Raw genomic sequence first — 24,992 nt, 5'->3', positions numbered from 1 at the left:
TGTACATATATGATGATGATTAGTATGTATACATGTACGTAATTCCTCTGTGCGGATGGGGAACGTATACTCGCGTATGCATAAAACCACATGTGTGCAAACTCGTACATACCCGTATTCAATATTGGTTATTCGGATATTCCCCCAGATTATTTCACCTAATCTCTATCTATTATACATCTCTACTGGTAATTAATACTCTTCTCCTCTTCTGTTTCTCTTTTGTACACTTCTATGTATATACAATCCAGGATTGAACACTAACAGAATACGAATACTAATAATACACAATGTCACAAAATTAGCAGTGGCCTTCTCATTTGTAGTACTTAAGAGAACATTAAGAAAATACAATTTTATGTACCCTTAATGCAACAATATTTTCTGACAGTCTCTTGGGAAGTCTTGTAATCGTTACAGCTATGTAATTCAAACTAATCAATTCAATCTGCCTGTTTCTCTCGCCCTCTGTAATACTCGCCCAAGAGTTCATTCTAGTGTAACAACTTCTTGATGACATTGTCAGTTAATTTACTCCAAGTTAGACAAGATGATAGCAGCCCAATATATTGGTACCAGTGTCCTGATCCATTTAGAATTGCAAAATCCAGATCCTTGTTCGAAATTTCCAATCACATGATGTTCTATCATTCCTAAGCTGTTTCCATTAATGTAAGTCAGAACTGTGGATACTAGAACCTGGAAATTGAGGTATTATGATGATTGAAACTTCCGGTAGAATGCAAATTGGCTAGGGATCAGTTTCATCTTCTTCAGGCTCTATATTTGTAAATTTTAAAGCTTCAATTGTAAGGAGGCGAGAAAGGGTGTTGTGTTGGCCATTGAGCAACGGTAGTTACGTCGGTTTTATGCTAATTCTTTAGAAAGGCTTTTGTCATCTGATCTCTGTTCTTTGAAAGAAAGTACTACGTAAAATAACATTTAACGGCTTCGTAATATCATTAAAAAATAAGCAAAGTACGTATAAAAAGTGATAATACTAGTAATATAAAATATTGATAAATGAATTGAGAAATTCTTTCGTTTCATGCATTACGTCACAACGTCAACGTAATTTAATACAAGTTTCTTAAATAGAGAACATTACTCTTCGAGTTTGTAAAATGCATCGTAATAAAATACACAATAGAATGTATGTAAAGTTCTATTTTATATTACATGTGGTACACAGACACCAGCGCATTTCAGTACGATTACAAATAATACTGTTGGAAACTATAAACTGAAAACTTTTGTTCCAATGCATCAAAGTAAATAATTAAAAAGTACCGGATATTCACGTGACTAGAAATTATACTTAGTTCCTTACACGGTAAAATAATCACTTGATTTCAAATTTACGTATAATCATCTGCAACTGTACTCTTTATAATAAAATAGTGTGCTCTCCTTTAAATTAGGTTCGCCCTATCCCTCAGATGATTTTACATTGTTTGCGTTGCCTTCATCGATCGTTTTGTTTCGTTCTTGGAAAAAAACAACAATTTTCCAGAAACATTATCGCAAAAATTAAGATCTATGTTTCTTGATTAGAATCAAGTGTAAACTCTCCAATTTCTTCATACAATTAATTATATGCTTCGTTTTGTTTGTGTATAAGTAGGAGTACAAAAGTAAAGATAATTGGCAATGTTTTATTAGAACTGGCATGTAATAATGACACACAGATATTATTTGCATAAGATACGTGGTAACTCTTTTTAATTTTATGCGTGTTGCATAATTTCGAGATTTTTCTCAATATTTTCATGAACCTCACTCACATGCAGAGATCTCTCCAAGTATACTCTGTCTTTTCAATCAGTCTTTGCCCAATAATAGAACACTAAATACCGAAGCTAATGATACCCCGTTTTTGAAAATAAACAGTTAATGATTTTGAAGATATTTAATGTAAAATGTTTGACGTTAAACAACTCAGAAAATATTAACCGTCTGTTCCCAAAAACGAGTACCATAAGCTACAGTATTTGGAGCATTACCATTGTACAAAGGCTAATCAAAGAATTTAAGTTACACTCGAGGACTTCTACGTCTGTAACGTTTCCAGTATTTTTATATTTTCTCTGAGCTTCGTATCAAACGCATTCTTACAGAAAGAATGCATACTAGATATTGTGCTGATTATACACAACGAGAGAAACAAGTATTCATACACCTCTCACTTTTATTTTCCATTGTACATAGCTGAAAATATTTATCGATTAATCTCATAGAAATTTAGCTGTCTAAATAAAGACTGTCCCAATTTATTTTTAACTCAGACAAGATTGACATTATAGTAACAATTGAAAGCAACAGAGACAGGTGTATGAACAAATTATCTTCTTCCTTCTTTATTTGACTAGCAACGGCGTACTTGTTAACATTAAAGTACCACGTTGAAACAACACTCCGTAGCGTGTCTGAACTTCGTTCGTCTTGTGATCCATTTCTTTTTGTCAGCGCTATTCCTCGATCTTTATAAAATTTGTGCCTTTAGAAAAGTGGAAGTGTATCGATAGAATACAAACGGTAGAACTTGTTATTCGTATAGGGAGACAATGCTTTCTCTCTCTCTCTCTTTCTCTGTCTGTCTTTTCTGTAATCTTTCGATACCACAATCTTCACATTTATACAAATTTCCTTGCACGATTAGTTCAGTAGATTTCAAAGATCAATTCTAATCGTTTCAAATCAATTTTCTTCTGAGGAAATGGATTGCATTCTTTATCGTTTCAAAATGTTATAAAATACTTGCTCCAAGAACGCGCATATTTTTGTTTCAATTTTACTTTTGCCTTCATAATTAATTTTCGTTCACGATATATATATGTATATATATATGTATGTATACAAGGTGTTTCACCGCAGGTAATTTTAAACGGTGATTCTACGTGCAATAATAAAATAAGAGTCTTTGTACTCAAATTATTAATCTCCGTGATAACGATTTGAGAACGAGGCTGAAATTTTATTTCAATTTGTAGAACCACCTCTTGAAGTGCCTATCACATGTTGTTGAACATCTTGTATATGCATATATTAACTCTGTGAACAAATGAATGTATTCCACATTTATTACATTACTTACTGTATTTTACTGCTGGTTTTAGAGTCTATGGTTTCGTTTTAACCAACTTACAGTTATGTCATAACACTTTTACGTAATTAAATGTATTGTCTATTATAAAGTTACGAGTTTTACACCTGCATAGGCAGCGGATCACAACGCGGTGCACTGCAATTGCATGTCCCTCCCTTCAGGAATCATAATCCATATTATATGCTTTTCCTTTCCAATTTCTAAACCGTTGAAATTCCGCCGATACTACAAAATGGAAAAATAAAAGACTTGTCCATTTCACGATGCAATAATAAATTATACACCTTCGATAATCCTTAGAATCAATTACACCGCGTATTATTATTGCATTATGTACACGACATGTTACCGTAAAGAAAGAAACAAACGTTTCATGGAACAGCTATTATAAGTGAAACGTAATATAAAAAACAGCAGTACAAATAATACACGGTATATTTTTTTTATGTGTACACACATACACATACATATATATCATACATATATGCATATATGTATTTTTTCTTTGGTTAGTAAATCTGATAAATATTCAATCTTATATTTTTCCATTAACAATATTGACATTTTGTATATTATTCTACTATAATTTAAAATAAATATTAACAATTAACCATCTAATACAGTCAGATACGAGAATCGCCGTAATCGTTCTGATAGGGAAATCAATTGTCTAATACTATTAACATTCTCTATATGTATGTATAATTGTCAATTACCAACGCAAATTTATTCATCATAAATTTGTTAAAGTAGGAAAGAAAGTAATCACAGATTGTATCTTAAATAAATTTTGCTGAGCACACGTTCGCGTGCACAGAAGATTTTATCAATTTTCGTTAAGAAATTAATAATAGGTGTATCGAGTATGCAATATACAAGAAGACTGTACACATTGCTCTCAGATACATAGAACGCCAAGATACACGCAACGCAGAGAAACACCAGAAAATTATAGGAATTTAGAGACACAGATAACACGTTCGCATTGTGCTAACTTGGTTCCCCAGTGTCTGGTAAATTTTTGGGGTAGACAACTACTACAAACCTGTCGATGAAGCAAAGCAGGCCGATTTTCCATAGGAATTATGCTAGATTATGGTGACATAAGTCAAAAGTACGCAGAGGGATGTGATTTCATAGGATCGACGGGGATGTACCAAGTAGTTCACCAACAAAGAGAAATTATCACCGTAGACGAAAACTAAAAAGACTGGACGTCGGAAAAAGAAATGCAGTGATCAGAGTTTCTTCTTATTTCAATCGAAATGCAAGAGAGCCCAAGATATATCGCGCAAGAACAGAACGAAATACATGTTCAGGTTTACCTTGGGGGAAAGGTTCAGGTAAAGACATGTAGAGGATACCCGTGATTATGTACATTCGAGTTGTACCCACCCTCAATCCGGTCACTTACACGAAACTGTAGAATATACTGCTAAATTAGGTGCTGCTCTCGGCGGACAGCTGGGAGCGCAGTGACGAATAACAACCCTGACATACTCTAACAGGCTTCAAGATTCCTAGCCTCGAGATTTTCGATTCGAACCTGCTGCATCTGAAACAGTGATAGAATTCGATGAAATCGGTCTTTGAATGGATAAGAAAAACAGGTTGTAATCGGTAGTATCATTCACATAAACCACTTACTTTGAACAAAACACTTGTCCACAATTGCGACAATGGTGTCTTCTCTCGTATAGATTAAATCTAACTCCGCAACCAACGCAAGAGTCAGCGCCTTCATCCTTAAGCCAGTGATCAGCAACTGTGCGACCCGGTTGCTCGCACACACTCCACGAAAACACCCTTCCTCTTGTATCTCCTACGTACACTGTTCTGTGATCTCTGAAATTTCATTCACCGTAAACTATTCAATTCTTCTACTAACAATTCATATTAATAAATCATGTTAGTAAATCCCCAGCATTGACTAAACGAGGTATAAACATTTTTCTCTGTTTCTGTACTTCATCTTACTTTTGGGGATTAAACGATAGCCTTAAAAGACTATGTTTTAGAGTAATAATTTACCTCGACACTGCGAGGGCGGTTATAGACGCTGGTTCTGCGTTGTCCTTCCGATCATATGCAGTATGCATTGTTAATTTACTTCTAAACACTAATTGCCGCTGCCACTTAAAACCATCTCTTAAGACATTCTGTGGATTAATCCTCTTAGGCTTGGTGTCAGCTTCTGTGACCATCACGAAGCTGTCCGTCAAGCTTGTATCGCTTTTACTAGCTCGCAGGGCGCCCTCAGAGTCCCCTCCAGTAGCGCTAGATAATTCGCTACGAAATCAATCATTTAAACATCATATCCTCGGTTCAGAGTTACGTGAGTGGATCAGATTGTATTACCTAGTTTGTGTACCCTCACTGTCTGCACGACCTCCACCCTCGCTCTTTCTAAACATGGGATTTCCGCGACTTTTCCTTCGGAGAACAACAGTATGTGTGCTATTATTTTGTGGTGATGGTTTGTTACTGGAACCATTGCTCGACTCGTTGTCCGAGCATTCCTCCTTCTCCTCGTGCAATCTTAAAGCTTCTTTAGATGTTTCTGCTTCCGAAAGACTACTTTCTGATCCACTTTTCGCCAGCATACCTGCAAAATTGAACAAAGAAGCGTAACATACAGTATGACACCTATATTATTTTCACCTTATATTATATTATTTTACCTGAACCTTCCTGAGAAATACTCATTTGCTTAACCAGTTCGTGTACTCGTTTCTTGGTGCTTTCACTTTGAGTCTCAACTTTGTTCGACTTTGTGTTCTTTTCTTTAGTGGCAGCGACTTCCTCTGGCTTATCCTCCTCTGCAGGCACTTGCACGTAATCCATGGACCACATCTGCAAACGATTTGTCTCTGTTATTCGTTTGTAACGATTTTATTCAGTGTCATTCGCGATTGAAATTAATAGTAAAATTCTTACACGAGCTACACCGTCTGTCGAACCTGTCATTATAACATTCTGTGAGTCCCATTCATGTGTCTGACTAAAAGCGACGCATAAAATTTGTTGCATTCTATCAGCTCTGCCAACACATGTGTTCACACTCGCTAATTCCTCGCCATTGATACTCCACACGTGTAGCCATGTGGCTGCACAAGTTGCTATGTCTCCCTAGAGACAAAACATTTCATTAGAAATCATAAATATCAAAGGTGTCGCTAGTCTACTAATGGCACTGATTGCATTGAACTTACTGTTAACTCGTTTATGGCTACTGCAGCCACGGGACCCGCATGTCCTCTTAATTGACGGACAAACAGGCACCGAGATAAATCCCATATAATCGCCGTACCGTCTCGAGATCCGGATACAATCACATTGTAAGCTGGACTGGATGATAAACACGTGACAGCGTCGGTGTGACCATAGAGACACTGTTTAATGGACAATTGTCTCTTGGTATATTCCCAAACGGTTACAACCTGTTAAAATATGGAAGTTATGAAAGTCTGATCTATAAAGGCTAAATCTGATCACAGCAATGCGCTTACGGAGCTTGTGCCAGCGGTTACTATCAATTTGGAAGACGGACAAACACAAGCAACTATCTCCCCGCTGCTCTGCATCATGGCCTCACAAACGAACATCGCTTTGTCACTGTCATAGTTCCCTATTCTAAGCGAGTGATCTGCAAAACCCCATGCCACGTATTTGTTGTACGACGGTGGAATCAGAGTCTTGTTTTGTTCGACAGCCAACACTGCTTTGTCCACATGAAGTATTTGGCCGACAGGACCCTTTAATTCTAGTAAATAAACCACACATGAATGTACGACGTAACTAAGAAACAAGTTGTAATATGAAGATGGAAGTGCAAACCTTTAATAGGCTGCAACGATGGTTTCAAATTGTCTAGGTTGTGGAAGAACAATTTATCGGATGTGGTGATACTTAAACCTGGAGTAATTGGTCCAGGATCAATGACACTGGTTCTCTGAGTCATCTTTTTAGCTGGATGTGGTTTTTTAAACAACTGCTTCGGTATCTGACCAAAATTGTTGATGAATCCAATTGTTGCGTTCTTTTTCAAGGGGTCATCGATACTAGAATAAGTGTATTAAAAGTAGGTTTACCAAAATGAAATTACTGTTAAAGTATTATCGTTTAACAATGATGAAATTTTACTTGTAAATATCGACGTTGCCTTCATAGAATAAATGATGGAACACGTTCACTGCTTCAACCGCAGCGGGACCATTTTGTTTGCAACCAAATATTAAATCGATCCATTGGTGCAAATGTTGTGACACATAATCGCATTCCAATGCAAGTCGATGCACACGTATGAATTCCCTGGGATCCTGCTTAGCCCATGGTGGAAGTACAATGTCTCCCAATTGTACACCACTTTGTTTAGAACCTGAAAAAATCATTTCAATGTTTTGTAAATTTCAGTTTTATTGGTTTCATGAAGAACATGATATAACGCCAAACTTACCCAAGTCAAAATGGTTCGAATTAACAAGAAATTCTGGGAGATAGAAGAATTCTGGTATAAGCTCTTTTACATCCGCCATGTTATGTTTAGAAGCGGATAACCAAGCCTCCTTTATGCTATTAAACATTCTGTCCGCCAAATCAAAATGTCCACCCTACAAAAATAATATTTATACTTCAATGTGTCGTTTATAATAAAAAATGCATGTTCAAGTGATTGCTTTTACGAACCTGTAACCTGAGAAAATGTTGCGTAAAAGGTTCCATCCTCACCAAATATGAACATACTATCATGGCAGAAGAATAATGTGTTCCATAATGATAAGGGGGAGTTTCTCCGTGCGGATCATCCCATTCTTTGTATCTGATAAAATGTGAATTGATATTTAATTTGTCTATTTAGTTAGAATGCATTAAAATCATAAATTTAATGTACCTTTTCTTGAATTGAAGTAATCGTTCTGGGCTCTGTGCGCCCATGGGCTTACCGAAGTCCCTAAACGTCACTGGATCAGTCAAATCCAATTCTTCGCTGTCATAGTCGGCCAGTATCCATGGAAATATTGGATACTGCATCAAATCGTTATAGCTGCGACCAGCTAAAGTGTTCAAATGCATCAAGTATTGGAAATTCGATATTTCACCTCTCTGAAAAAGTAAATACTTTTCGTAAATACCACTCATACACATTTAAAATACTTTCTTGAAAAATACAACATTATAAATTTATAATACTGACCACCCATCGTTGGGTAACCGAGGTTTCGCCGATTAGATTCGAAAGCAGGCCTGTAGCCTGTTCAACATTAGCAGTTCTCCTTTGACCAGCCACTGATTGCTGTGCACTATCAGCTATGGCCGTTGCGAATGTCATAAATCTCTGATAGACCTTATTCCTTACTTTAAGTGGGAAAGCTAACAAATAGTTTCTACCGTCCCCGCTAAATACTTCCAATGCCATCGGTTGCAACAAGTATCTTCTTTTATGTACCTCCCTGTAGCAATACAATAAGTAAAGCTAAGTCCTCGTTCTATTAAAATTATATCTATGAAACAATTTCTACAAGAAAGGATTTGTAACCTAATATCTTCATAATTGAACTTCGAACACTGTCTCATCGCTCTAGATCTTCTAGGAGACCCAGGTGAGGGCAGGATAGGTTCATAAGCTTCTGGTAAACTCTCGATGTCCCTAATTTCTCTGGATTTCAGTAACGTAAATCCGTCAATCACATAGAAGTGTTCTTTTCCAAACAGTAATAGACCTTCCGTTGTGTCTAAGCCTTGAATCCTAGCGCACCTGAACATGTGACTTATCTGAAAATACATGGTAATTAATCTCTGGTATATTTAGTAATCTTAGCAGCGTCTAAAAATCGCACCTTCTCATGCTCCTCTAATAGTCGTATCAAAGTTTGATTGTCTGGAACAGTCTGATTATTTTCCTCCTCTTGTTCATTGTCTTCTGTCACTTCGTCGGGTTCACTGGCGTGACGTTCTAGTGTGCAGGGCACCATGGGAGGTTCGCTTTCCGTAGAAGCCTCATTGACGTTCAATGGGGTGTCGTCGATAACAGGATCTCGTTCACGTTCAAACATACCCGAAGAATTGCCAAGTTGTTTCAAGTAATACTCTTTGCTGTCCGTGCTCGTCGCAACTTTGTACTTCAATTGTTTCTACAAGTAGGATACGCATGGGACAGAGTTCATTAATTTCAACCATTTCATGACAAATATAACTCACGTTATCGGGGTGTTCTAATTCTGGTCGGTAAGGATAGTGTATGTAAAACAGCTCGTTCTTCATCATCTTCTTCCGCATCCTACAAGGGCCCTCAGTCATGTCCAACATCCATTTATCCAGCCTGGTGGCCGTAGGTGGACCCCATAGACCGCGTTCCCTAGTTAATTCAGTCTCCGTTTGTAGCCATTCCTGTAATTAATTAATTAGAAAAGTCAATTTATCTGGCGGAATACTTTTTCATCGAACTACTTACTTGGTACACGTATCTTTGAGTATGCTGATTGGTTTGTATATATTGCAGTCTCTTCGCAGCAGCCAATTCGCGTACTAATGCAACGTGTTGCTCTGTCCATTGCGCGACTGTATTTTGATGCAAACGCAATCTAACACGCACAGATTCCTCTTTTCTCACTTTCGTTCTGCTTGCCAGTCTCGTTAAGCCTCCGGTGACTTTTTGAATTTTCTAAAAGGATACACAGTTATTTGCTATGTTTCCTTTTCCTCAATAATAATGTTACAACCATGTATCGAACGCTCACCGACTGTATCTGATTGTGCAGTTCCCAAGGCACCCTGTACGAAGCTTTTCTTTCCATAACAACGTAATTCATCCAGAGCCTGGTCGCAGATTCGTTCAGCTGATCCCTTATCAGAGACAATTCCGGTACACGCTCGTGTCCTACAGGCGCTGGAAGTGTTATTTTGAAAACTTCTTCTATGGCGGGTTTCTTACATACGTATAACTCTTCCCAAACTCTCATCGCAGCGACAGCCATCAAATTGTGTCCTTGATGCGATGTTAGTCGGTCGTCACTGGCTTCGACTTGCGGATTCAAGTGCCACGTGGTCTTGAAGTTTGTGTCTAGCATGATCTTTACGTCAGCCGTAAGTTGTAAGAGGCAATAGGTCAAGCAACCAATGAACTCCAATTCGTGATTACCAGCGCCGAAAACCAACAATCTATACAAACATAGTTACGGTGAATTTTTATAACGTAAAATGAAACATGCTTTTAAACGTCTGTTCTACCTATGCGTTGTGAGTTTGTGCAAAGCTTCCAATACAGCCATTTGATCAGCAATTGAGTCCGTCGATCGGGATAACAGGAACAGAATCGTTCTGTTCAAACAATGATGCAAACCTTCCATGTTAACGACGCCAGGCCGCCTCTTAGCTTGTCCAATTAATTTCACAATAAAATCGAATACCTCGTGAGGATCTTTCGTCAGAGCACCTATATCAAAGATACAAATAAGCAATAATTTACTCAGAAGCTTGCAGATAACATTTTCAAAATAATTAACAAAATTTCTGAAATTCACCTTGCCATAGTTTGTCTACTATTCTGGCGGCGACATAGCACACGTTGTTAGTGATATTATTGACTGAACCCCCTGGAACTACTGGTAACGCTGCTTGCTCTCCAATCAGAACGTCTGCAGCCAGCAGGTGTTCCATCAGGATAGACAGAACTTCCGTTTGATAGCGTGTCTGTTGACCAGTGGACGCATGCTCTGGCCACGCTTCCAAAACCAAATCAATGGCTGGCGGGGACTTTGCAGTAACTGGCAGAGAAAGAGAGTCTACCACGATAACTCTTAAGAAGTCCATGACGAATTTCTTCGCTGGGTGATTTGTCAGACCAACGTCCTTTGACGGAGACCTCACTAATACTGGTTCTTGCTGTAATAACACGATTGCGTTATAGTATGTTTGCCTCTAAGATTGCTACCAATCTATAAACTTTACCTCGTCTGCTGGAGTGCTAGCTCCGCTACTGTCCTGGCTAGAACTCGTAGGTTTTGGGAATAATGCGCCAGCCAACGCGCCCAGCACTTCCGCCGACATGAACACTTGCATGAAGTCTGTGAAGTTGTGATACAGGAAGAACAGGAACTGTATTATTGTCACTGGATAATCACTTAACCAGTCAGGCAGAGATTCAGGACTGGAAAGCAAGTATTATTGTATCACGAGTAAACTAAGAAGCCTGTAAATTTAATGAATAAAGTACTCACTTGATCGAGTAGTTATTAAGCATTGTTCGCACCATGGCCAGCAAAGTGACCACAGCTTCAGGACACAGATTAATTCTACTTGCAAAAGAAGATAGTGTGTGATTCGCTGGTACACCGAACAAGAAATTCCACACGTTATCCAAGTCAAGCTGTCACAAAAAATATAACAGCTTGTTACATTTGTGGTTCATTCAAGCATTAGTTAAATAAATATGTGTTTTACGAAAATACCGAACTTTTAAAATGACTTTTGAATCGGTAGGCAATAATTTCACAGGCTGTCCCATCATAAGGGCAATAAAGAGGAAATATAATTCTGGAACAAGATCTACATGCTGTGGTAGTAGCCATCCTAAATGTTGAAATCCTGGTACATGAAGACTGGATGGTTTAGTCTCACCACCCGACATTTGCTGATGACAACCTGAAACGGAATTGAGAATATTAACAACAAAGATACCACCGTTCATTAAAAATTAACAGTTTTAATAAGTATACCAAGAGCGAGTGCCATTTTGTTGTGGTCCGTGTGTCGCAGCCAACCACCATTGCTCGTTCCTTCTTTGAATTTCTGTAATATTGGTTGTACCGAACAAACAGCTACCAATATTCGCAATCCCCATATCACTGTTGTACTGTGGAGACCAGATTGAAGAAACAGTAATATCCAATCCAGGCCTAATACCTTAGATAGTTCTTCACACATACTGCAAACAGATTTTGAATTTATATGTGCAAGTAATTTAGGTTTCAAGTGATTTAGAATTGTAACTTTGACGCTCACTTTACATTCACTTTGGGCCCATTAAACAACAAAGAATGCAGAAGCTGCAAGCAACGGTTTCGCAGAAGTATATGCTCGCCCTCTCCTTCTTTATTACCTTCGCTTTCTCGAAGAATTAAATGCTTCTCTGAATTCTGGGGTAATGTAGCCACAATGAATTGACCAAACCTACAGAAATGAATATTTTCATGAATGTGTGTGCCTATAAATAACAAAATTTTAAACGTATAAAAATTACCACAGCAAATCAGCTTGTCTAGGTTGACTCAACAGAATACTAAGTAACGCGAGTAATATCTGTCGAGTGGTACTTTGTTTGACGTCGCTTAAAATATGCAATAATCTATGAACTAATTGCAAATCTCTCATCAAACGTAAATTTGTTCTCTTCTCGCTCGACTCTGCTATCAATTCATACAGATGTTCTAAGAGCGATCTTAATAGTTCTCCTGGTGCTTCATGCCAAACCTAAACGTTAAGAGTCATTTTAAAAATTTTCTGAGTAACATTGTGATGAACGATGGAACGAATCGTACTTGTAAATCGCAAAGAAGATCTTGGAAGGCTGTAACATTCGGTATCGCGCTCGTCTCCCTGCCACTGTCAACCGTGCCGACAAGACTGAATGTTAAGTGTAAAATGTGACTATTTAGAAGAGGGCATTTTCTCCGTAGCAGCATTGCCAAAGTTTGATAGCCTCTTCGGCGATCCATTTCTTGCTGGGCTGCTTGATTCGACCTTACAACGCAGACTAGTGCTTTAACGGCAGCGTACAGGGATTCGACGTCTTGAGCCATGGCTATTAGACCTGCCGATGTACATAATTGATTAGTATTACTCGTAAACGAGCACTTAATATCGTTGAAACGGTACATCTTCAAACAGTCACCTAACAAGACAGAACATCCTCCGACATTGTCAATCATCGTAGCTACAGGCCGAGGACTAAAAACTCGAACGCCAAGGTAGCCAACAACCACGCCACCTAGAGCCCTTGCTGGGCCACTAAGGTGCCCTGCAGAATTGTGAAGGACCCTAATTGGTGTAGCATTTTCGTGTGACGACATTCCAAGCTATCAAAAAACAGTTCTCTCAGTAAATAAAAATATTCTAAAAGAAAAATTACTGATTATTTATTTATTACTCATAGAAAGTAACATACCTGTTTCGCAATAGATTTATTATCAGCCCGACTGTAGACTTTCCTAATTTTAGCTAACGTTAACTGCGACATCGCTTTAGCATTCAATCCAAACACAACTTTCTCTTCCGCAACGAGAGGCATCAAAGGTTCTTGTGCTACAATGAAGATAGCATATTTTGCCTCAATTGTCTGTATATACATCTAATATTAGTCGCGTAAATTTGACAAATTGATTGAATACCTGATAATTGTGGAGATTGTAGACTACCCATATAATGCGGTCCCAATTTAAACAGCGTTGCTATACTCTGCGAATTGAATACTTCTTCTACCAAGTGACACGGCCCTTGCTTCCAAGCTAATCTGGAATATCGTCGCCAACAAGGTGGTGTGCCTATGTATCCATAAACCGGTGATGCTACAGTCAAATTAGCTACTCCTCCTCCAGGAACTTGCGTAATGTAATGAAGCTTTTGACTATGAATATGTTGACCATCCAGATATAACGAAAAGCTCGAGTTTTTTAATACAGCACGGTTCAATACTATAGCTATGTGATGCCATTGTCCTTCGTGAAGCAAATCAGGACACCAAACTCTCGCCCCACACTCGCCGGTACCTTCTGGTTCCCATTCGCCTACATCTAAGCGAGAAACGATATGATTTTAATTATCTATATTTTTTAGACACTATCTATTGTATCAATAGAGCTTACTTTGCGACATCGGTGTTTCCTGTGTCGACACGATAATAGCTTTATCTCTAGCACTAAGGACTGCAGTCAGACAAATCAGATCTCTTGCTGATTGCGGAGTTCGAACTAACGTCAATAAGCGTACGCAATGGGGATCGGTTCTGGGATCGCTGAATTTATCAACGCATATCCAGGTACTGTAAGTGAGCCCGGTTTGGGGAGGAAATAGTCTGTCTCCTAAAATTTATACGTATTATTAACTCGTTTGTTATTTCAATTGTACACAACTGTGCTATAAATAGTAGACATTTACCTGAACCAATTCCACCGAGTACGCTGCTATCAGCAGCCACCACCGTTGGCGGGGTTGTACTTTGTGGTGCAACGCTAGGTAAGTACAGACAAGCAAATCCCTCTGCGCTCATATCGAGTTCTACGAAAGGTGGCAGAGTGCATGAACCATGTGCTCGAAAGTCCTTTGGTGTAGTCATTGACACCAGAGTCTTGATACGTGTCAACGGTACGGGACCTCCCCTAGGTTTATTTGCTTCAATCTCGTCGAGTGAATTGCAGCATAATGGATCACCCAATCGCAAAAACTCTCTGAAAGAAAAAACAAAATTATATAATAAAAAACTATAGGTGTTTTACACGTGATGCATCTTACTGATCCGAATAATAAATTGAATTTTGTATGTACCTCAAATCTCGTGGTTCTAAAGATTGTGCTGCTAATCTTTCTATGATGTATTGTAATGGTTGATGTAAAGGATGTGTCTCATCCTGCAAAGCAATTCTGCCTACGGATAACAGTTCGCCCGCCATTCCAGCGTCGCACATTATCTGTTGATTCCTCTCTGAGCGTACCAAACTTTTAATGATTTCAGCCACGTATAATTGCAAAGCTAAAGCCATTTGAGTATTTGACGCCTCCGAAATCGATGGAAGCAAGTGCAACATCCCAACAACTATACCAGGATGAACTACTATTGGCTCTGGGGCAGGAGGATTCAGGTTTAATGAGTTTAAAACACTCCTCTTCCCGCTCCCAGGAGAGTCAAACGATTTTTGTTGCTGAAAAATATAGTATACATGATTTTTGCTTCGTAAATGTATCATACTTCTAACTTATGTATTACCTCAACGCTATTTTGTTTATGACTTGGCGATCTCATGCCTAAGCCTGCTAAATTGGGTTTATCGAACGAGTCCAGTGCTACATCGTATAAAAGTCGTAGCAACAAACATGCATATGCTAATGTCTTCGGCATAGGTTCTGGAAACACAGGTTCCAACACGCTTCCAGTGAATAGCGTTAATAACACATTATGATAATTCGTAGTCGGTATCAGGTCAATCTCCATAAGCTTTGTTTGCGTGGAGAAACATCCGAGAAGCCGCAAAGTGTCGCATAAACTCGACTGGCATATCTATGAAACGGTGATTATGATAGTTGGATTGTCAGCAATATTGCTAATTGAAAGATATTTACCTCGTAATGAAAAAATTTCGCGTTTGCCGGCTCGAATCTCATAGCTGTACTTATCGTGTGAAACACAACATGCAAGAGCGTTAACAATTGCGCTTCTTCCTGCGGTGTTCTTTTTATTATATCGTTACAGGGCTCGGTGCCCTCCACCCTTTGCGTGCCCAACTGAGCTTCCAGGGACACTAAAACGGACATTACGTAGACGAAGCCTCCAACTTTACGGAAAACAGTTCTGGTTCGGTGAGATTCCCGTAAACACGCCAATAAAGACTACAAAAGTATAATATTTAATAAGTAAGTAAATATAAAATTCTATAAATAAATCTAGATACGAACTTTCAGTATGTGTGTCTTCAAAATCAAAGCGTTAGAAGGTGCTGAATGCATAACACCCAATAATGTAGCCATGTCATCGTCTCCCCCTGCGCTAAGTATCAATTCCCTAACAATACCGAGTGCTTGGTACCGACAGTCCATATATGGTACAAGATTGTGAGCGCAACGTGCACCACCACATTCCCTGAAGACATTAGCATTTTGAACATTGCCCGCTAATAATGTCGTCAAGGCTTCCATTACTAAGGCACCCAATCGTTCATCCTCTGGGCATATTTTGTATTCTATGAAAAAAGCATTATTCAGTTTAGATTATAAGTTATTTTGGAATGGTTATAAGATAGTCGTAGGTTGTACCTGATCCTTGATCGTATGCAGCTTGTTTGTCTTTAAGTAATGTTGCATAACGGTGAAGACACGTAACAAATACTTCTAACATACCTACTTCTCGGTACACATCCTTAAATATATTATTGTGTCTACAAAAATAAAGAAACATCAGCTAGTAAGAATTAAGTGTATCAGTTTCAGTGACAGATGTCGTGAAAATTACCTGAGTATATTAAGAAGTGTTTCCATGCACAAGATACTGCAGCTAGTTGAATTGTTTGTTTTAAGTAGTATAGATAAAGATATAAGTTCTTTACAAGGCACGAAATTAAGTTGAAACACTATAAATTCCAGTAGCTGAAAGAACTTTTCCTGTATCTCCCGGTTTTTCAAATGTATCTTTTCTGCAAACTGAGACAGTGTATTCTGCCCTTCGAGTATAAAATAATTGGCATTATCACTGTGATACACGCTAGATATTGCATCAAGAATTGTGCAACATAAAAGAGATGAGTTAGATTTCACAAAGACTGATTGTAATACTTGGAATGCTTGGATATTTCGAACACTTCCACCTAGGATTGAACAAAAAATTTATTTAATGAAAAATACTACAAAATATGGTAACTATTTTATAGTATAGAATTGATACCTCTGTTACTAGGTTGTGGTAAGGTGAAGCCAAGCATTTGAAATAAAGATCCCATACTAGCTTGACTAGGCTTCAATTCAGTATGTCCACACATGGTTAAAGATGCTAACATCAGAACCAAGTTTCGGATAGCATCCTGTGCTTCCGCTCTACTATCTTGCTCCAATCTGGATGGAGCATGTCTGTAAAGAAATATACGTTTGTCAATTACAGACCAAATGACATTTTAAAATAATAAATGGTATACATTTCTCACTTTAATAAAAATTCTGATAGGAAGATATATCCTTGACAAGCGCGAAAATCATCTAGGAGAGTCTGTGAGACTTCACTGGAGTCTTTTAAAAAACAAAATACCGTGACAAACATTTCTACTACTTCCAATGGTGCCAGCTCAGGTACACGTTGCATGTTATCAACACAATGTGCTATACAACCTTTTTCTGTGAAAAAATAAGAAACAATATCAGTAAATAAAAAGTCAAAATGATCATATCAATGAGTTGAACTTTAATTAATACTTACTGTGAATGTAACTCACTACATTTTGGGTAAGTCCGTGTCGAGATAAAGTCATTAATACTTCTGCCGCACTTTTACGCCACATCACATTATAGTGAGGGCACCAACTAGTTATTGCTGAGAATAGTAAGGTAAGATCATCTTTGCGAGCGAGTTCTTCTGCTGGGTAAGGATGACTACATAATCTCACCAATAACTGCAATTTAAAACGGATTTATATCTCAAACAAAGCATTAACAGAGATGTTAAAATAGTATTGAAAATAGGTATTATGGTAGAGTATTTACTTGCACAAATATTTTTTGTAACAGTATCCTACGTTGCTTTGGAGTAAATTCACTATTTGCATCTGTAAGATCAGCTTCCTCATCTATCATTTCAGGTAGATCGAAAAATAAATACAGGCATTTCACCAGTGTTGAGGGCACAGAAGCAGTAGTCATTGCCTGATAAGATAATTATATTAGTAAAGCTTAGATTGATGAAGCGATAAATAATGTATAAAGATATTACCAGTACCTGTATGAGAGAAGTATCACCAGCTGCAAGTAAATTTAATGCAGACAACAACATCCAACCATTACTTGATTCTTCACTATTTTCAATTTCTAAAAATTTTACAATGGCACAACTTGCTGTCTCTGTACTCTGATTGCTTGCCCTTGTTCTGATTTCAGATACCATTAATCTAGACACTTGTTGTGTAAATGCCAAGATATCCCAAAACTTCTCACTCATGTCTCCTGCAGGACTAGATCCAAATACCTGAAGATTAATTGATTTTAATTACTTTGTACAATTAATAACTCTCTTATAGGCTGGAGATTTTTAAGCATTTATCATAGAATGTGCATACTTGTAAAATATAAGGAAATATAGTCATAAATACTTCAAGAACTTGCAATGCTTACTTTGCAAAATAATGGCAACATATTGTACAACTTGTCATCACGTTTAGCATCTGAGAGAGGATGAGGAGGATGGGTATACTCGGAAAAAAGTTTTTTAAGATGCATGAGACCTAGAGCAGTGTGCTGGGGATTTGTAGTCCCCACACAGTCGTCTAAACCACTTGCGCTGCCGGAACTCATGCCTCCAACACTGGTAGCCCCCCGTAATTTACGCATTATGTTCATACTTAGAATTAGCTAAAAGAAAGCGAATAACACAAATTAGTTATGATATTCATAAATTAGTCCTTGAACTTGGTTAACTGAAACATATGGTATCGATTCATTCGAAACTTACATTATCCATGTCACGATGGATATTGCATAAATTACAATTGTTACATTTTACTTTTTTCACAAAGTTAAATCTACATTTTCAATGCACTGACAAGATTTGCGAAGTTCGGTAAGGAACAACAGTTTCAAATACCTTTTATGTGGTATTTAAGAAATATTTGCTAATCACTGAACTCATGATAGAATACGTGAAATTAAAGCGATTCGGAATCATTCGCGACATTACAAATTATATAAACATACGCGCGTAAGGTGCGTAGAACGGGAATCCATAGAACGATGAATTGCTAGTTCAATAATATCGCACTGATTTTGTATGAACAATACGAGTTGTAAACAATATGGGAAACCGAAAATTCGCGAAGAAACGCATCGAAACGACGTATAGGTAGAGAAAGACGAAGATGTATGTTGTCACAGGTGTACGACAGAAAATGATCGAAATACTCGGTATTGTACAACCACTATTGTAACAGATATCTTTTAAGAAACGATCGGTGGATTTCGACGAGGAGATGATTACTGCGGAAGGCAACAAAACTTCTGATACGTTAGAGCGGCGATCGTGCTGTCACTCGATACTCGAGATGTTAATACATCAAGCAAACGTGTAACATTTGAAAATGGCACGCGTCGTGCTGAGAGACGAGTTGTCGAGAATACCAAATTTTTTGGTTCATTGAACACGACCGAATCAATCCGTTCGTGTTCATGTCACGAGACGTCACGAGAATTCTCGCGTCTCCGATCGGTGACACTGCCTTTCGACGATGGTTCGGCTCAATATTTACGTCTGTCGGCTGTCAAAATGTCAAGTTTGTCGAGTCGGCTGACGTTGGAACCGTCTCCTCGTAACCGCCCACGGATTCTCGCGAGCAACAACGGGCAAACGGCTCACGGACATTAACTAGACTCACTGAGAACAGATTGATTATTACCTGAAACGCGTCTCAACCCGGATAATTCTACATTTTCTTTCGAAAAATCGCTGTTTCGGCGAGAGTATTTAATAATTCAGTGGCAGCAGCCATCTTCGTGTATTCGACCGATTTCTTTGGTCCACGGCTGACACGATACGTCGATAATCGTCACGTGACCGCCAATAATCGCAGATCTATTCGCCTTTTGAATTAAACTTTTATCAACATTCACCGGAGCCGACCAATATTTAATGAAATTTGACGCTTGCAATCGACGATTAAGTTTGCATTTTAACTGATATACAATCATAGTTTAATGAAGCTTTTTAAATATAATTATTAATTGCAGGTTAAAATAAAATATTGAATGGTAACTAGGTCTTGTAAGCATGCATTTATCTCTAGCTCATTGATTCTATTAAAACGTACCATTAGGCTAAATTCGTATGATAATTCATATATGTCTAATAACTCTCAAAAACAGAGGAAACGATTATATATTACCTGTTGCTTAAACTACATGTGTTGTAAATAAATATTCTAAATGTTATCTAAATGAGAATACTGTCGTTTATTTTTCCATACATTCGCATTTACAATTTGTCATCCATTTTTCTTCAACATATCACTGTCTTTTACAAAGCCTGTCTTATAAACAAATTTTCAATTAATGTGCCTCGTGTACACTGTTTTACAATTTTCAAGACGTTCTTTGGAAGAAATCAGAAATTTTTCGCTGTCCCGGTTTTTTGCATAGCGAATCCCGCTTATTAGGTATTGCTGTACAAGTTTCAGTAGAGGGGTGAGCAGATTCGCTTGTGTTCATCGGTTGACTATCAATTTTTGTTAATGGGCCGCAATCATTGCTCGTTTGATGGGAAATCAATTCTTGTGTGCTATCAAAAATCTCAAGAGCAGACATTCGATTCCCAGGAACCGTTCTAGAGTGTACCGTATCGTCTAAAATTTTCCATAAAGACGGTTTCCTCTTCTTCTCGGTACTAGTCTTATCTTGAATATGTTCTTCCTTCTTCCCTATACTATCGCTATCTTGATTTAGTTCTTCTGCTCCAACCGAGCCCTGTGCGTTTTCCTCAATTATGGTATTCGTTTTCCTCTTACTTGTACCTTCTTCGCAATCTGTCAACCATTTCTGTATTCTTTCCTCCTCTGTATCTGTACCCTTGAAGTCCGAACGAAAACATTTTCTATCGTCTATATTAACACTTTTGCTTCTTTTGAAAATAAGTTCTTTTGCAGCAGAATTTGTATTTGCCTGCAAAGATTTATTCAAGTAATGTGGCATGAGTCTCGTTTTACCTCTACTGTACAAAAATTTGTAAAAATCCATGCGACGAACTGCGGCAAACTCTTGATATTGCAACAGTAAACTAAATATGTGATCTGAAAGAACATCATAAGTTTAATGTCGTCTATAAGAAGCATAAAATATTTTAGGATTTTTATGGAAATCAAATTGACGTACCTATGGTTGCATCCTGTTTTGTCAAGTGTGAATACATATCAGCTATGTCATCTCGCAAATTTGTATCACCGAAAGTGAAATAGACGACGGACCGACCTGCCACTGCTGCAGCTATAAGCTGCAACAGTACTTTCAACTTTGGGTTCCCTCGGTAAGCACCACATCCCCAATTACCGGTTGCTATCGCCGGCAAATTAGCTTTTTTGCTTTCACATCCGACGAATCCCGCGTACGCCTATACAAATTGATATTACTAGATATGATACGACTACTGTTGTAACAACAATTCATCAACGCATTTACAACCTTATTTAGTTCTCTTCTTATATTTCCTATACTGAATTGCGCCGGTGCTTGCTTGAAATGGAGAGCATCAATGGCAACAACAGATGTTAGTCGCCTTCTGCAACTATCCATAGGTGTTTCATCGACGAAATCTCCTGCCCATTTAAAGTTGTTACTGTAACCATCATATTTACTGTATCTCTCAATGCCGCAGACAACTAAGGCTTCAGTGTCGTCTAATTCTTCCGTAACAAGCATAGTTACTAATAATTCCGGACAAATTACAAATCTTATCTCCTCTTGTACACATCCAAAGCCAAGTACACCACCACCTACATATCTAAGAATTCAATTTTTTAGATGTCATGTATTAAAGCAACTTATTCAACGTATCACTAAGTATGAAAATGAGGAATACTTGTTAGCAAAGTCCACTTGCAGGAGTCCAGCTCCTTCCATTTCTATCGTTCCTTTGCTTGTAATGTGTAATGGTGGCAACTTCTGTGTTTGTTCCTCCCATTTCGGACACTCTGATTTTGGAATATAGCGTCGTTGTATTGTTACCACACCTTCTGGAACTGTACAATGACAATACGTAGTATGATAAACTTCATATTATATTTTCTATTCTAATCAAATTAAACGAATATGCATGTTTCTCAATTATAGAAATTTAGCTGGGAGGTAAATACAAAATGTACTCACCTTTTGTTGTTACTCTCCTAAAATAGTGAAATATACATTTCAATTTTTCCATTACTGATTCACATCTATTCCACTTGTCTCTTCTACATGCCGAAAACAACCTAAATAAACGTATACTTTAAATTGAAATCCGTGCAATTGCATACAGACATTTCAGGTGTTTTTAAATTTATATGAAATAGGTACCTATTAAAATTAATATATGGATATGTGCCATATTCGGACTGCGGGCTCGTTGAATTCCGTCTCGGGAATGTACAGAAAAATGCATTAGCCAGCAGGCAGGCTATTTGTAATTGACTAAGAGTAATTGTTCCATTGGTATGACGTTTTAAAAGAGGCACAGCACCTGTTACCAAAACAGGAAGCTGCAGAGCTAATTGAACCATCTTTGGCAGTAAAACCTCAAAGAACATGTTCATTTCTTCTTCATCAACAGTCTACAGAAAAAAAGTAATATGTAATAAATATCTTTAAAATAGAAACAAAATAGATTAAATTGCCACCTCTGAAAAAAAGTGATGCAATGCTGCAAAATTCCAACGTTCTGCATATGTGTGATTATAAGAAAGTATTGCTGTTTCTAATAGTTGTGATGACACCAAATTTTGAAGTAGGGATTCCTGGATTAATTCCCATCTGTTACGGCAACGTCGGGTTCCATCCTACAATGAAACATTAAGGCAGACATTATGCCACTTGCAATATTATAAATAATATTCAATGATATTTATTAGTGCATACCTGATCTACTGGGTACAAATTATATTTTGAGTGTGGCATTCTTACAAAATCCTGACACCATTTATCCACTTGGTGAGAGGGGTAAGGTTTTGGTGCTCCATGCGCAGACAGTGGTAACTGTTTTATAAAATTGTTTAATTACAATCTAGATATAATGAAGAGAATCTCTTTTATTTAAATCTTACCCGTATTAACACAGTATGAGATGAAGATGGAGAAACAGAAGGGAACTCCTTACAACCATATATGCCTAAACCTCTATAAATCTCATCCATGCTCACACCTTTCCATTCTGGTCTGTTATCTGAAGATTCTGGTTCATCATCATCAATAGATATTGAACTTGCTTTATGAAGTAAAATATGATTAAATAATAAATTGAAAAAAATATACGTTACATCCGATTGTTACATTCGTAAATCTCTTACAATTATTAGAAACTTCATGATTGCTTGTAACATTATTTACTTCATCGAAAATATCAGATAAAAATAATTCTTCCTCGACTGACAGTCCAGGTTCTGACATTGTAGTGGGTCAACTGTAAATGTTATAATTGACATTTAATTATGTTTATGAGTACTAGCAAAAGAGTCATAAATAACGAAGTAACACAAAGTGAAAAATATATTTTTTTACGTACAAAAATGAAGATGTATAAATAAAATGCATAATACGTCTTAATAATGTATTATCTGTCAAGATAACAATCAAACTACACGAAATGTCGTTTACTGTCACAATTACCGATGATATTAAATTTTCTTGTGAAAAATTTAAGGTTACTATACACACAAAAAATCCCAAGTTTACAATAAAAGAAAATAATAATTAAATAATGTAACGAAAACTGTATTTACACTTCATATTTTCATATTATTCGCGTCTATAGAATCTTGCATGACATTTCGTAAGTATCTAAATTCCATGAAACGTATACAGTAATGTTAGGTCTGTTGAAGAGAAATAATCATTAAGGGAAAAGTATCCTTCAAAGTACAGTCGTGACAATATAAATTGTATTTAATAACCGTCGTAAATTGTTAAAAAGTTTAATGAAAACAATGGCATCTGTAAACATTATAAATAAATTATGAAGCGGGGGAAATGAGCATACTAGAAATTCAGTATTAGCAAGCGTTGATAAACTAGAATACAATGTCTATTAAGAATATTTTCGCTCTTTAATGTCTTTAAAAGCCAATATTAATTACAGAGAATTTTACATTTCGTAAAGAGAGAAGAAAAGGGAAAATGGAGTGAAAAAGAAGACCAAAAAATAAGGGAATGCAACAGTCTTTGCTCTAAGTGTGGCGATCTCGGTTTCGGACCTCCATAAACCTTCAAGCTTCAAAGGCTTCAATGGTTTCCAATGGCGGACTAAAAATATTTGATCGCGTATGTATTGTGCGCACGAGTCTATACAATGTAATGTACTTTACCCGCTAAAATATAACTTTATAACAACAGTCTAATATTTTAGCATTGATAGATTACAATTCTATAACGTAGACAAGATATACTGGTCGATATTTAACATGATGTACTTATGCTCCAATGCTGCTTCAAAAAGTTCATTTTTGAATCGGTTGTTATCAAGAAGTATAAAATGCTCTATGTAATTCGAATAAATGGTCAATTTCCATGTCGGTAATGCAGTTAATTTCTGACTATAAAAATACATGAGGTGTTTGATCTATTGCCATTTTCGTTTATCTATGATATTATTTCTCGCCTTACAGGCCCGAATGCATGTCTTCTTTAAATTTCTGAGATAAGAGGTGCCTTCAAAATAAGTCAATGTTCTCGTAAAAATCATAAATATGAGAACCGAATATAAAAATAGCGTAATTTGACACCAGAAGACTAAGGCAAACGGTTATTATACATACGTGTAATATATTACACGATTCTCCGTACTTTTCACGCAAAAATAAATACGTAAATGATAATTACGCACCTCTGACCTTCCATGACAGATTGCATTGATCCATTAAAATCGTTTTATTCCGTTTCTCCCGATAAAACACTGGAGTTATCTGTCATTTTGCTGAACACCGCCGTATACATACATAGTGTGGTAGGTAAGTTACAATAATAGAATTATTTTACTTTCGCTAATGTAATGGATAATTAACATTTACAATACTTTATATATTAAAATAATTCTCTGAATTATATCGTTCGTGGTCGCATCGTTAAAAAAGATTAAATGTTTTGCATTTGCGCGGGATTGATAATTTCTTCGATTGGTAATGTAGCGGCGCATGATCATGAGTAAGGCTTGCAAATTTAAATAAAATGGAGAAATGAAACAGTAGTAGATTGTACG

The 24,992-nt window shown here is 37.2% G+C and overlaps 2 protein-coding genes and 1 long non-coding RNA gene across 11 annotated transcripts; 1 reads left to right on the top strand and 2 right to left on the bottom strand.

The window, feature by feature from the left end:
• Positions 1-259: 259 nt before the first annotated feature.
• Positions 260-19,556, bottom strand: Bchs (WD repeat and FYVE domain containing 3 bchs). 4 transcript variants are annotated; one of them, XM_078194323.1, is made up of 48 exons: positions 19,459-19,556; positions 18,522-18,653; positions 18,185-18,421; positions 17,793-18,038; positions 17,561-17,719; positions 17,277-17,469; positions 17,008-17,194; positions 16,752-16,933; positions 16,323-16,674; positions 16,127-16,248; positions 15,770-16,053; positions 15,437-15,703; positions 15,084-15,374; positions 14,645-15,018; positions 14,258-14,547; positions 13,966-14,181; positions 13,492-13,893; positions 13,269-13,405; positions 12,996-13,179; positions 12,643-12,914; positions 12,345-12,574; positions 12,107-12,274; positions 11,821-12,029; positions 11,559-11,746; positions 11,323-11,471; positions 11,054-11,252; positions 10,627-10,987; positions 10,334-10,538; positions 9,844-10,264; positions 9,558-9,767; positions 9,305-9,493; positions 8,944-9,237; positions 8,643-8,878; positions 8,301-8,556; positions 7,998-8,209; positions 7,793-7,925; positions 7,563-7,716; positions 7,250-7,484; positions 6,944-7,167; positions 6,616-6,869; positions 6,319-6,546; positions 6,044-6,235; positions 5,788-5,959; positions 5,465-5,711; positions 5,138-5,395; positions 4,754-4,951; positions 4,521-4,661; positions 260-699 (listed from the first exon to the last, which is right to left on the bottom strand). In XM_078194323.1, the coding sequence occupies exons 2-47, from the start codon at positions 18,528-18,530 to the stop codon at positions 4,547-4,549; spliced, it is 10,341 nt and encodes a 3,446-aa protein (XP_078050449.1). In that variant the 5' UTR covers positions 18,531-18,653; positions 19,459-19,556; the 3' UTR covers positions 260-699; positions 4,521-4,546. The 4 variants fall into 4 exon arrangements, with proteins under 4 accessions (XP_078050449.1, XP_078050450.1, XP_078050448.1 ...); XM_078194324.1 differs by lacking the exon at positions 260-699 and adding an exon at positions 1,153-3,051; XM_078194322.1 differs by lacking the exon at positions 260-699 and having other exon boundaries at positions 1,153-4,661.
• A 442-nt stretch (positions 19,557-19,998) lies between these two features.
• LOC144476972 (poly(ADP-ribose) glycohydrolase) lies at positions 19,999-24,209 on the bottom strand. 6 transcript variants are annotated; one of them, XM_078194331.1, is made up of 11 exons: positions 24,103-24,209; positions 23,089-23,201; positions 22,846-23,006; positions 22,661-22,777; positions 22,423-22,581; positions 22,103-22,356; positions 21,917-22,017; positions 21,630-21,789; positions 21,233-21,551; positions 20,927-21,161; positions 19,999-20,844 (listed from the first exon to the last, which is right to left on the bottom strand). In XM_078194331.1, the coding sequence occupies exons 2-11, from the start codon at positions 23,186-23,188 to the stop codon at positions 20,141-20,143; spliced, it is 2,310 nt and encodes a 769-aa protein (XP_078050457.1). In that variant the 5' UTR covers positions 23,189-23,201; positions 24,103-24,209; the 3' UTR covers positions 19,999-20,140. The 6 variants fall into 6 exon arrangements, with proteins under 6 accessions (XP_078050457.1, XP_078050456.1, XP_078050455.1 ...); XM_078194330.1 differs by lacking the exon at positions 24,103-24,209 and adding an exon at positions 23,992-24,026; XM_078194329.1 differs by lacking the exon at positions 24,103-24,209 and adding an exon at positions 23,887-23,941.
• LOC144476976 (uncharacterized) lies at positions 23,920-24,305 on the top strand. Its single transcript, XR_013495130.1, has 2 exons — positions 23,920-24,058; positions 24,144-24,305. It is a non-coding gene; the product is annotated as an uncharacterized LOC144476976 (long non-coding RNA).
• Positions 24,306-24,992: the final 687 nt, after the last annotated feature.

Source organism: Augochlora pura, chromosome 11, assembly GCF_028453695.1.
Source record: "Augochlora pura isolate Apur16 chromosome 11, APUR_v2.2.1, whole genome shotgun sequence".
NCBI lineage: Eukaryota > Metazoa > Arthropoda > Insecta > Hymenoptera > Halictidae > Augochlora > Augochlora pura.
The sequence above is the reverse complement of the archived record's forward strand: the minus strand, read 5'-3'. Positions and strand labels throughout refer to the sequence as shown.